At 34.9% G+C, this 13400-nt stretch overlaps 1 protein-coding gene across 3 annotated transcripts; it reads right to left on the bottom strand.

Annotated features, from left to right (window-relative positions):
- Nucleotides 1–2959: 2959 nt before the first annotated feature.
- On the bottom strand, nt 2960–11441 carry RO60 (Ro60, Y RNA binding protein). Of its 3 annotated transcripts, none has more exons than XM_061453057.1 (8): nt 10774–11441; nt 10051–10271; nt 9645–9791; nt 8946–9083; nt 8510–8626; nt 7678–7791; nt 7080–7226; nt 2960–5819 (listed from the first exon to the last, which is right to left on the bottom strand). In XM_061453057.1, exons 1-8 carry the CDS (start codon nt 11345–11347, stop codon nt 5667–5669), a joined length of 1611 nt encoding a protein of 536 aa, XP_061309041.1. In that variant the 5' UTR covers nt 11348–11441; the 3' UTR covers nt 2960–5666. The 3 variants fall into 3 exon arrangements, 2 of the variants coding, with proteins under 2 accessions (XP_061309041.1, XP_061309042.1); XM_061453058.1 differs by having other exon boundaries at nt 11309–11377; XR_009743279.1 differs by having other exon boundaries at nt 5684–5819; nt 7685–7791.
- Between the last annotated feature and the right edge of the window lie 1959 nt (nt 11442–13400).

Here is a 13400-nt window from a genome sequence, read left to right as displayed (position 1 = left end):
AACAATTCATAGAAAGTAGCAGCAAGACAGTGCAGTGATTATTGGTTGGCACAAAGCCATGATGTTTAAGTTATTTAAACAAGATATGGCAGTTAAAGTGTGGTCCTACTCTGGGAAAAGGAAAAAAAAAAGAAAAAGGGGGAGAGAATAAAAAATAGTAATTTAAAATTCCTGTGGATTTTCCTGAGCGTTGTCTCCAGGACAAAGCTGTTCATCTTAAAATAATGCTTGCTCTGAGATCTGAATGTTAAAACTTATTTACCAAAAGAATCTGTACTTAGGACAAAGCTGCTCATCCACTTCATATACCATGCTCCTGAAGAAGCCTGAAAAGCTGGAAACATCAAATCACTGAATGAAGCAGATACAGCTGTGAATGTACCCATCTGTTGCTTCTTCATAGAGAATTATTTTTAAAGAGTAGAACTGCACTTTTATAGGAGAACGTAACAGGAAAGACATTTTATTTGTAACTAGTTGTGCTTAAGAAACTTGTAACATTAGGAAAACAGGTATTTATATTATTTTTTAATGAAGCATTTGTAAAATTCTCAACATACCACATATATAAATGCAAATATATGTATTTAAAGTCAGAATGAATACCTAAAGAAACCACACCTTACGGGATCAAAATTATAAATCCCAATGTAAGCACACGTATTTAAAGACACCAAACCATCTGCTGAAATTAGCTAATCTTACATCTTAGCTCAGAGCAGCACATCTGTAATACACTGTCCTTGTGTTTTACTTTCCCCCTGTAACTGACTCTGCAATTCTGTACACTCTACTGGACCATGATAAGATAAAATCTCTACCATTCCAGCAATAAAGTTACTAAACCATCTTACTTACAGTGTGTTTGTCTATTGTGAGCTACAGCAAGTAGCAAAATTAACCCTACAAACTAAGTAAATGCTTTAAAAAAAAAAAAAAAGCAAAAGCAAGACAATTATTTCCTTTGGTTTACTTCTACAGCCCATTGTTTAAAGATTTTTACTGCAAAGAAGCTGCCCATTTGTCTGCAATATTAATTGCAATGTTTCCCTAATTCTGCATATAACAGAATGGAAAGCTCCAACCCACTGAACTAGTTCTAGAAAAGAGCTTTAAATTTGAAAAAACAATTTTAAGTGGTTACTTCATAAAAATAAAGCCATTCAAAGGCAGATGCTGGATTCTTGCAAATAACCAAAGTATACTTTTGTCATTGATCTTTACACAAAGTTTTACCAAAAAATATAAAGATACAGCAAATTGTTTTATTAGACATTAATATAATCAAATGAAAGAAAAATATCCAGTTTTTAAAAAGTAAGATAAATATTATGACATAGGTTCTGGTGTAATTTACTTAGTTCAGCATGGTCAACGACAGCAAGGCTGTTGAAGAACAGAGGCAAAAGAAATGACGACACCTTGTATGTGAAGAGAGATCCAAGTGTAGGCCTAAGGCAACAAGGAGATGGGAAAGGAGGAAAAAAAGCCAACCTTAGCAGAGAAAAGGAAGGGCGAAGCAAAAAGGTAACACAAGAAACACAATAAATGGAACTGATGCTTCTGGTACGGTGGCTGAGCCAGGTACATGATTAAGCAGCACAGCATCTTGCAAAAAATATTTTCCTAGTGTTTTTACAGACAGAGCCTTTATTAAAATACATTTCCAAAAATGCTGGTGTATTTTATAAGCCAAAAACATACACTTCGTTGAATACCCTTTTAAAGGCATAATCATTTATGGTCCACAATTAAACAACAACAATGAAAAACACCCCCCCCCCCCCGATTCACATTTAACCAACAGGTTTGACAGTGGTTTTAAGCAGCAAGGTGTTTAGGGAGAGTGGCCCTCACAGACTCGGCACTTAGACTGGTCCTGCCGACTTCAAGTCTACACCTACTTTTAGACATCCCTGTTTGTAAACACAGGATTGTAGGTAAGGATCCCATACTGTGTATGCACTAATTCTACAAGTATCCCAAACACTCCTCCTTGCTGTAGGTCTAAAATTCCTGACATGAAATTCTATTTCTTTGAAAAATTAATTCCCATCTTTATTCAATTTATTATACAATGCCGATGTATGCATTGCATAGTTTTTTAAGAAATCTTGAGTGCCTCTTCTGCCCTCTCCACATTGTATCTTGATTTTATCCCTTCCATGAAGAAACCTGATCTTTTATGTTCACTCATTACAGCCCTTCTTAAGATAAGAACCTTTAACCTCTGCTGTGCTTCCAACCAGGAACTGGTCTTCTTTCTTAAAGCTAAAGTGCTAGAACATTACAGTCTTAGACGTAACAATCTAATACTTAAGAATTGTTAAGGGTGTCACAGTGAAATGGCAGTCAAACTGAAAGCCTATTAGATCTGCTAGGTACCAGGAAACCTGCATTCACCCACTCTACAGTTACACTCTGCATTTAGACATTTTTTTTTTAATTAAGGTTGGCAGTAAAATGAAAAATCTTTAAACCTGTCCCTGTTCAGTTTTTACTGGCAAACTGCAGTGCACAATTATAGCCTCAGTTTTGCTTTATTAGTCAAGGTGTTCCTCCAACGCAAACACCACTATTAACTTGAAAGAGTCCATGTCTCCTCTGGTGAAAGAGTAGGTTATTTATTATACACTAAACTAATGCTTAAGCTCAGCAACTTTGTTTTACTGCTCTCTCTCTCTTTTTAAAAGCATTACAATACTTACTGCCTTTTTATATGGCCAGATATCATTTTAGAACTGTATCAATTACCAGTCTAATAACTGAAGACGAAAATCAGGACTAATTTGTGTTATGGCAAATGAGTCACACTATCCCCTAAAATTCAGTATATGGGCAGATAAAAAAGATCCAGTCTATGGAAAAAGGAATACGAAGCATCATTCTTCTATGACCCTTATTGTAAGATAACAATGAAAGCGAACCAAAACCAGTAGAAACAAAGGTCAACACACTATAAAGTTTCAGCTGTCAGCATTTACTTCAGTTTCCTCTCTCTGAAAATCTTAAAGGAGAAGCAGATGACAACATGATCTCACTGGTGCTAGTTCTACATGAGGTAATCAAACCACTCAGAGTATTCTATTTCTAACAAGATTTTTTAATACAAAGACACAGTAAATATTTAGGAGCATATTACGTACTCCAGCACGGATGACCGTCTTTAACAGGGTGAATAGCTATCCAGTGTCAACAGATACAGGGAGATACATTTTCTATCAGTTCTACTGAAAAGTTCATCTCAACTTATGCTCTAGTTCAAGTAATTGTGTTTTCAACTGGACTGCTTTCAAAGATGCAACACTACTGTAACCGTTCATTCAATCTGTTAGTAACTACTCTAATCTTTCGCTTGCAGTAAATTTATGCAATTAAGTGCACAAAGTTACTTGAAATACCTGTTTTTTTATTTTTATATTTAATCCAAAATATTTCCTATGACTTCACAAATACTACTCCAAATAATAAAAAAGTACTTGCAAAAGATACTTATCTATGTTATTTTCAACATCTCTAGCTTAGAAGGAAACACCTTATCAGATGTTTGACTATTGTGTAATTTCAAACACACTACTACCAAATCCAACCCCAAAACATCAGCGCATTTACTTAGAATAATTATTGACATGTTATTGACCAAACGAGTTTACTTCCCATATTCATGGTGTTTATTTAGAAAGGATACTAAAAGCGGTTAAGAAATTTTTTGTAAGAAATGGCTAATCTTCAAACTCATAGTGTTATGTCTCAGCCTTTTTAGGAACACTTGTTTTTCTCAAGGTCACCTGACAAGCTGGTGGCAGTCCTGTATTTGTCAAGCTGTGTCATAAGAGCAGCAATAATTCAGAAGTCCATGGAAAGGTAACGTTCCTACCATCAGTTCTTTAAGCCACGGTTTTAATGTCAGAAAAGGCTTCCCTCAATGATTTATTCATTAAGGTAGCATGTAAGTATTTAGCAGAATACCTTCAGTAACATGTAAACTCACATTTTAGCACCAAAAGGGATATCCATCCTACAGAATGCAAGCTTTGAATTTATAATCCATATGTGTGAGTCATAATTAAGAGTGTTACAAGTATCAAAAGTATAATATGAACTTGAATTTTACATTAAAAAGCTTGGGGTTTAGGCAGACAAATATGGTCTTACATGTCATTTACCACAACTGGGTTATTTTTATAAATTAACATCAAATTCACTGTTTAAAACAGCCAGAATTAGCATAAAAGAGGTTGACATGTGCATGTCTTAGGGGAAGTTGTAAAAGCATCACTAAAAACTTTTCCCATCTTCTAAGATTGTGACCTACTAAAGAGATCTTTTAACTTCCCCCCTACACACACATATACAAAACCACAGAGAATTACATACATATACACATGAATTGCTATTAATTCCTGTTCCGAAGTGGTAAGTTTTTCACTAGCTTTCTCCTTACTTAACTCACACTATATTAAACTAAAAAAATAAAATAAAAAAATCCAGTTTCAACCACTTCCCAAGCAAGACTTTGAGAACATGAAAGAGGCAGCTGTACATTTCATAGAAGTTTTTAGAATTGGTCACTATAAAGTGGAGGTAGTTTTGAAAAATGTAAGCTTGAATTAATTTAAGAAAACCAGAAGTGATATTAATCTACAAAAAGATTTCAAAAAATGAAATACTCTCCTGTTAGGAAGATTTTTTCTGCATCATTGAATATGTTGTCTTGGAAAAAATGTAGCTTTTTGTTTCTGGTTGTTACCAATCAGCTTTCAAGAGCACTCCAAGACACATGCAGTTGTTGATCTTTCTCACTGAAAGTGTGCTGTTGCTTTCTGAAGTTATAAGATGGACTGAATGTAGCTTCTAAGCCATTTCCAGGGTCTTTTTCTAGTAAGAAGAGTTCTTAGAACTTCCTGTAAATCATATTAATTTAAAAATAGTGCTTCTGAAACCACACCTCAATTTACCTACAGAGAATTACACTTTACTCCTGAAAACTAGGATGATAATCTAGATAGGAAAAAGATTAGCATAAACTCTTCCACTTTCAGTTTCATCAGTATAAAATTTCACTGGACAGCTTTTATACTGCGTCACAGTCACATGGTCTCGTATGTGCCAGAAAATACTTTTGTAGATCTGAAGTGTAACAATGGAAACTGTTGAAACTTAGTAATTTGTTTAAAACACAAAGACTGACAAACAGACCAAAGAAAAATCCCTCTCAATGAAGTTACTGACTTTACTGACATTACTAAAAATACTAACCCCACTTTTTGTTTTTCTGCCCCATCCTAACAGTAAGTCAGTATCTTCTTGCAAACAAGCCATTCCACAGCAATGGGGGAAGGGAGGGGTGAGGTTGGAAGCAGGGAGGGGGGAATTAAAAGTCTCTCAGTACTTATAATCTATTATAAATGAAATTAAATTATATATTGTGTAACCCTGTAGTTACTTTTATCAAACTTCCCACTGTTACTTTAAATTGTGTAGAACAGGAAAAAAAGAGAAAAGAGATTTCTCATCTGCTTTTCTTGTTTTCCCTTCACAAAAAGGTAACATACTGATATGTATTTAATGTGCCATATTCTAATGAAGTATATTTGGCTAGGAGTTCCCAGGGTGTAGTCTGTTGCCAGCAATGGACCCACAGGGAAGAGAAGATGCCTAGAAAATTAGATCAAATCCAAAGCGAAGTTTCGAATAACATCAAGAGCTCCTGTATCAAAGCCACATATATCCAACATGCCTTTGTCATCTGGATCGGCAATCGTAAAGCCATTTGAGGTCATTCCACAAATAATCAGCTTAGCAGGAATACCCATTTGCTAGAGGAAGGAAAAAAAAAGGGAAAAAATAACATGAGAACACACATAATACAGTAACTTAAACAAGACAGAGGGCCAAATCTTGCTATCTTGCCTCCTAAACCACTGTCTGAATAGGCATACTGATAGGAACTAGATGTGCCATAACCAGAACTGCAGACTGTTGACATCATACTTAACCTGCAGTAGGTATATTTAAATTAATGGGAATAATTGCAGTGAGGTGTACACAACTTTCCTGCAATACTAAGATTCACAGATTATTCACAGATAGATATCAAACATTTCATTTGCTATTCTGGAGTTCATTCTGAGAGAGAACTTTCAATAATAATTATTGAATCCTCTAATAGGAGTCAGAGAGTATGTTTTTGTGGTTGAACAAATACAACAACCGTGGCCTGAAAAATTCTGCTAAATGAGCTGAATTTGAAGGTTAATCACCTGTAAGGTAAAGCAAAGCAAGTGGCATTAAGAGTACAGAACTCTGTTTTAAAGAACAAATTTAGGAATGGGAGCTAGTCTTAATTAAGAAAACAGAAACACAGTGGGCAAGTTAAAGATTTTTGGTATTCGTTTCAACTAGGTGGACATGATACAAAGATCCATGTGTACATGCTTGCCAAAAAATATTTCTTGTAGTTTAAAAATTTTCTTAAAAGCATAAAAGATGGTTTGCTGATTAAACCAGAGTTTCTAACAGCAATATGTTTGAAGGGGATATTTTTCTTAGTCCTATTTTAAAATTATGAAGCTGCACAGCTTAAGAGTAGCCCATTTAGATCATAATGAGCTGCCTTCACAAGATGCTATCACCTCATCTTATTGACACCTTCCATACAGGTTTATCTTCATTACTTCATTTAAACTTTGTGGTATCTACTGCAGACATCAAAGTTCAATTTAATTCTGTGAGCCAAGTTTTTTTTCTGTAAGGACTATAAGAAACTTAATCTATTACAGACAGAATGCAGAAACTCATATATTCTCTGAAAACCAAACAGATTTTCATTGATATAGCAGTACACTGAGCAAGGTGGGGTAATTATTAATCCTTTTAGCAATTCAGAGGTTTTAAATAAATGCAATTAGTGCAAAATGCGCACTAATTCTGCCTAACTGCAGAATATATCAGTTTTAAGCAATATATAATTATTTACTGAAGAAAGCCACAACTAGTTCAGTTTTTAAGACATTTTTAGAACTGGTATTTATTTTGTACTGTGTTCATCAATTATAAACAGTCAGAAGCATATTTACCTCTCTGTACTCTCTAAGAGCTGTTGCAGGATGAGTATTTCCAGCAAAAGTCTCATTATCGGTAAATACAACAAAGACATCAGCAGCTGTCTGTGTTTTTTGAGCCCATATCATTGGAAGGGAACAATCAGTGGTGCCCACCGGAATCTTAAAATAAATTTAAAAAAATAAAAATAAATAAAAAACCAAACCAAACATAGAATACAGAATAATACAAAAAAGTAGTAAACTATGGAAAAATTATTTTTATGGAGGCTCCATGTTTTATCACATACAGAGGCTTCTTTGTTAAACAACAGTTCCCTTACTAGTTTTGCCAAGGGTTTTTTGGTTTTGCTTGTTTGCTTGACTTTTTACATATTCTTTTCAACCTAACTCCTTGTGACCTAACACTGCCGTTCTAGATTGCAATGTGTAATATGCAGCAGTTGAAACAATGACACTTGCTGGACTGTCTCTAAATAAAAGACACAAATATGGACTAAACACAGTATACAACTGAATATAAAGAAAATACAATGTAACTGCTGAGACACCTAAACTGTGATGTTAGTAACAGCTATTTCCTAATGTTTTTGGTTTGGTTTGTTTTACATACTTCATACATTTTCACTAATACTTGAGGCAACGTCATATCAGTCGTCACTGGGCAGGGCACAATTTCATGCGAAAAGGCAACTATATGGGAATCCTTCTCTGTACGTGCCACAACCTGAGAAAGGGGAAGACAAAAATAATTTAGTTACGTTATTCAGAATTTTTACTGTCTGAATCAAGGCATTCCCACAACATGACAGATCCTTTTTCATTCAAGTTACCATGGCTTCTCATATGCACTAATGCTTCACTAGTCACTTTAAATGTAATACTGCAAATAAACATTGTAAAAATCAAAGGTGAAGAACTCCTCTAATTACTCTAAATATACTTCCATATTCCTTCTCTCCCCTGACATAAAGCAGTAAACATTTTTAAACAGCAACAGAAGTTTAACTCCTTTATAATATAAATACACAAGAAGCTTCAGAATACCAAACTGAGGGGAAAGTGATTGTGAGACAAAGGACATGCAGATATCTCAAATGCACACAAGAATTACCCCAAAATTTCTTAATCCAATCTGTGTTATTCAGTGAGTGCTTTTGAAGCAATAAATAAATAGAATGTATTTTCAGCTAGGATAAGCGAAAAAGCAGCCTTGACCAATTTCATTTAGACTAGAAATCAACTTCAAATTGATCTTCCTGAATTTGGTTGCCACTGGCTTTAAGCATCTGGACTACCAGTGAGACACAAGGTCACATTTTTCGTACTCAAATATATTATAGGTAAGTTTCCTTCCAAAATCTAAGCAGCTTTAGATCACCTTTGTATCAAAAGAGCAGCTCAAGCTGCAAATAATTATAAATAAAAGAAGTTTAATGCCTTACCATACACATTGCTGCTGCAACTGTGCTAGCATTGAGTACACTGCCCAAAACTTTTTGTGTCATTGATGCACTGACATCAACTGCAAGTAAGAAGCGTTTTCCTGTTGGTTCAACTGTCTATAAAAATAGAAAAAAGAAAAAAAAAAAAGAATATAGGTACACATAGTTAGTACATTCATTTCTTCCTTCTTCTGCTTTTGACCTGGAAATGGGTCTTTTTTTATTCTTTCTGGGGTAACATTAGCAAAACAATGTTGCCAAAAGCTGAATGTATCATAAAATTTTGATTTGGTTCCTAGTAAAATCCCAAGTCCTAGGATTTTTGTTATAAAGTTTCAAAATTGTTTCCACCCAAGAAACTTTTCTTGATCCTTTTTGAGGCTTTCAGAATACAGAGATTTCTTAAAAGTATTAACAAATTGAATAACCATATTACCTGGAATGTTTTGTAAAATGAGGCATCTAAGGCTTCTAAAATGTCTTCATCAGGACGCCACCAAAGCTTTCCTCTGCTTCCATGCCCAGCTTTATAGCTTTCTAATGCAACCAAGACATGGAATGGATGTATTCTACCCTATAGGTAAAAGAAATCCATAGGCAGTTTTTGAAAATCTGAACTCCATTAAAAAAAAAGGTAAGAAACTAAAAATAAGATCCTACTACAAATATCTGGTTTATTATATTGTTCCTTTAGATTTGTTAAGTTTGAAGAGTTCCTGCAGTCTTTAGACAGCTGTTTCATGAACTGATACTTGTTCAGTTACTGGTAAATGACATTATGCCCTTTCCAGAATCCTCCAATGAATTCCAGTTGTTATCTTATGCCAAGCGTTATCTTAAGCCAGAAGCTTGCTACAGTGCCAATTTAAGAAAAGACCCTAGCTGTCAATATACTTAATTTGTAGAATAGTTTCAGAAATAGAGAGGGGAGGGGAATCATATCAGAAATTATAAGTACAACTTTTAAAATACAGCAGCAAGTATTCTGCTGCAGTTTTTTTTTTTTAAAGAATAAACTACACATTTCCTCAAATGAACATCCCTTTTGTTTTGTGAAGAGGTTGCCTGAAGAACTACAGTTTAGGAAGAGATTAAGAACCACAAAGGCTGGCACTGATTACGGAAACATTCTTACCTTTTTTAGCAGTTTCTCGTTTCTCAGTCTTTCACATACTATTGCCACTTCTGAACCTCGTGGTTCAAGCACTGAATTTGCTGTCAACTTTCCTAAATTTCTCAACAATACAGAAATGGACATTTCCTTCAGCAATGCCTTCCAAACCTGTGCACAAACAAAGAGAATGAAAAAAAAAAAAAGAGGTAAGATTCCAAAACTACAAGAATTTACATCTGTACATTAAATAAGTGTATTTTTAAATAATAAGCATACAATTTAAATTAAGATCTTTATTATTTTAAATTAGGTACTTGGGTAAATAACTTGACAAACAATGTAAGGGCTCTTTTTTATGGAAATGTAGACTTCAGACTCTGAAAAGTGTTCTTCTGAAGAGATTACAAAGCCAATGAAGTTCACCTACCTCTTTAGATTTCAGGTGGTTTGTCAGGAGATGCTCTCTGACTAGACCATATTCCTCTATTAGATGAATAACTTCCAATTCATCTTTTGTGCGTTTTACTTTCTCCACAGCCTCCAGATACTTTAAGAGTTTTTCAGTCTCAGCAGAAACTGCTTTGTCTTTATAAGCTTCTTGGACATCTTTCCACCCTTTCGTAACATATTTAGTGACTATACCAATTCCTATTGAAAATAAAAATATTTTCCAAGCAGGATTACCACCTTTATACTGGCATTTAGCAATTCTAGCAAGCCAATGAGTTAGCAGATCGCATTCTCAGACCTGCCAACCAGCTATAAATACTGTCAGTCACACGCAACTTAGAGCAGCAGTTTTAGTGACTGTTTTAGTATTATTCTCCTTAAATGGAGCCTTATGTATTTGAAATCAACAGATCTTCCCAAAAGTGTTGTTTCATAATTTGTAAGCAAATCAGAACAAACTGAGAGAACTGTCTTATTTTCTCTTCTCTCCACATACAGAAGAAAAAGAAGAAACAAACTCTGTTTAACTTGACGATAATCAGGTCAATTTCTGATATGACCACTCATGGTTTTAAGGTGCAATTTACAGGATACCATCACTAAGAAGTCATCAGTACTTGGGTTTCCTAAACTAAATACTTTTACAGTAAGTATAAAAGGTTTAAAACACAGTATTTTCAGATAAATAAAAATGTATTACCTTCACTGGCAGGTTTTAGGTGGGACAACCTCAGAAGATCTTTATGAGACCAACCACTTCTTTGCTTATATTTTGTAACTGCTAAAGCAACAGCCATGCCATTTTTTCCATTGTACCAATCTGCAACAGCTTTCCTCAGTGCACGGCCCCAAATACCACATTTCATGCCCTCCTTCAGATCTTTTTTAAACTGGATGAAAGTAAAGAGATGGGTTGGTATGCAACACACCTCAGGAACAGCTTTAAATGCTGCTTGTTTTGTTTTTGCATCAGAACACTGTGAGCAAATTGCAAGAGCAAAAAGTAGGGGTTCCTGTTTTGCTGCTCTGCCTTCTTGACTGAATGTCTTTATTTCTTGAACAACTTCACAACCTCTACCCTCTTCAATCAGTCTTACTAAAGCTTCTGCATTTCCATAGCCCAGCTTCTGCTCCTTGATGTAATAAGTACCACCTTCTGAACCAAAACATAAGAAACGCTGCAGTCGATTCATATCGGTGACATGCCACACATAACCACTCTCACAGTTTGGCACCTGCTTTTCATTCAGGAGTTGTTTTTCCTCGTCCTCCATTGTCTACACTTCCAAGAAGTCTGGTGGAAGAATCATAAAGCCCATTAAGAACACTGTGAAAATCTGATGACTCTCCTCCTGTGAGTTCTTAGCAAAGTAATACACTTGCAATTTTTCCATCATAAATTTAATAAAAGTATACTCTTACGTGTGCAGTAACATGTATTAGGGGAAAACAAACAAACAAAAAATCTCTTGAGTTACAATGGTGACAAATATATTTCCTTAAAAATAACTTGGAAACTACTTAACCGCAATAAATGGCACACAGAAAACATGGTTGCGGTTATGCCCTGTTGCCACTAATAAGTGTTGCCACCACTTTCTTCGGTAGATTTTTGGATTGCATACTAAATTGCTCAAAAAACAGATCTTGCCCTACTCTGTTTTGGTGGAATTGGTAATACCAATCAACTGAAGAAACACACTGCTAAAACAAAGAACTAAAATACTGAAAAACTGTTTAGTCAGAAGGCTTTGTAGAGCTTAAATATGGTGGGTTTCAGAGAGGCTTAAACAACAGCTTTTTAACAATTGACAGCAGCTCAAGAAAAAAAAATTATTACAGACTCAAATAGCTGCTGTTAAGTGACATCCAAGAAAACAACACAGAAAAACACAAAAATTCACAATCTTTCAGGTCTTTATACAATTTTAAGTTGCAAGAGAGTTCAGCTGTAATATTCATAAGCAACAACACTGCTCTTACATGGAGACCATATACCATGGTAAAATTCAAGCTGTAACATTTAAACCGAAATAAATGGAGGTGAAATGAAATCAGCATGGTAAGGGGAAGAAAATTCATCATCACTGTCTCCAAAACATTAATATGACAAGAATAAATTCAGTGTTTGCTGTTCTCACCAAACAACAAAAAAAAACCACTAAACAGCACCAAGGGGTCCTATTTAAACATAAAAAGCACCAATAATCCACTCCATCAAACCACATACAGACCTTAAAATAGGCATATACTAAAGTCTGAGCACACAGAAATGCCAATCCAAAGAAATCTACCTAACAAATTTTAAGCACTGAAGCTATCTACTTCTGAGATGCTTGTTTGGATACTGAATATAAAAGCCATTTTGCTTCATAAGCTGTCACAAATAGATATCAGTAATGTAGACAGATCCTCCCCCCAGTTTAAGTAACACGCTGATTTGCAAACTTCCCTACTTTCCCTGCGACACAGAATTTCCCTTTCACTTCAAGCAACTAGAAATGTACCTTTCCTCCACTCTTGCCTACCTGCAGTGATCCAGAATTACATAATGAATGATAATCAGTGTTCCCACTGTATTCTTTATGCTGCTAGAATCATAAAAATAGAAGCCATATGTTGATACCTGGTTTAAAATTCAGATTTTAGTTAAAAATTAGCTGCAAAATATCTTTCATTGCATTATTCTGAGCACCAGTGTTCAGCTGTTTTTCTTAGTGCTTAAATATTCTAATCATGTTTCCCTGCAAACCCATTAAAATACACATCATGGTTGAGTCGACTTTTTCACTGACATCTGAAGCATGCAAATACACTGAAAATAACAAGGGTGGTATTCGCTGTGCATGAATACCATATCAGTACATTTTAATGTTTAAATACATTTTATTTCAATACATTTCAATTGGCTGGTTTCATTAAACTGTAGGTAATGTTTCATACTACATATACAAAACCCAAACAAAAAATCCTGGCATCACAGTCAGCACCCATTAGTTTATTTATCAGCCAAAAAAAAATATATGCAAGATACTGGAAAACACCACTATCTTGAAGGAAAAATAAGAATTGGGGAGCATAAAAGATCTTACAAAGCTGTGGCTGCAACAAAATACACTTGCACTACAGCAGAGCTCTGACAACGCAAGTTCTCATATTCCACAACATAAGTATCTCTATGTAAACAGGAATGTTTGGAGAACACTTTGCAAATCGCAAACGGTATGCTCACTGGTATGATGACAGTACAGGAGATACCGGACTACATGAATCAGGCACTTGATCAAAAATACATCTACTATACAAGTTGCTTAAAAGCATACTTGC

The sequence above is a fragment of the Pezoporus flaviventris genome, unplaced genomic scaffold (genome assembly GCF_033815535.1).
Source record: "Pezoporus flaviventris isolate CSIRO_AGI_PZ_B2104156 unplaced genomic scaffold, CSIRO_AGI_Pfla_v1 ptg000013l, whole genome shotgun sequence".
NCBI lineage: Eukaryota > Metazoa > Chordata > Aves > Psittaciformes > Psittacidae > Pezoporus > Pezoporus flaviventris.
This window is presented reverse-complemented; position numbering and strand designations above follow the sequence as displayed.

Excerpts from the sequence above, each read along its gene's own strand:
- RO60 (XM_061453057.1), bottom strand. The coding sequence starts at position 11,347 with ATGGAGGACGAGGAAAAACAACTCCTGAATGAAAAGCAGGTGCCAAAC. Across the intron at positions 9,084-9,644 it reads ACGAGAAACTGCTAAAAAAG|GGTAGAATACATCCATTCCA; the intron begins GTAAGAATGTTT and ends TTTTACCTATAG. Across the intron at positions 7,227-7,677 it reads TATTAGTGAAAATGTATGAA|ATTCCGGTGGGCACCACTGA; the intron begins GTATGTAAAACA and ends ATTTATTTTAAG.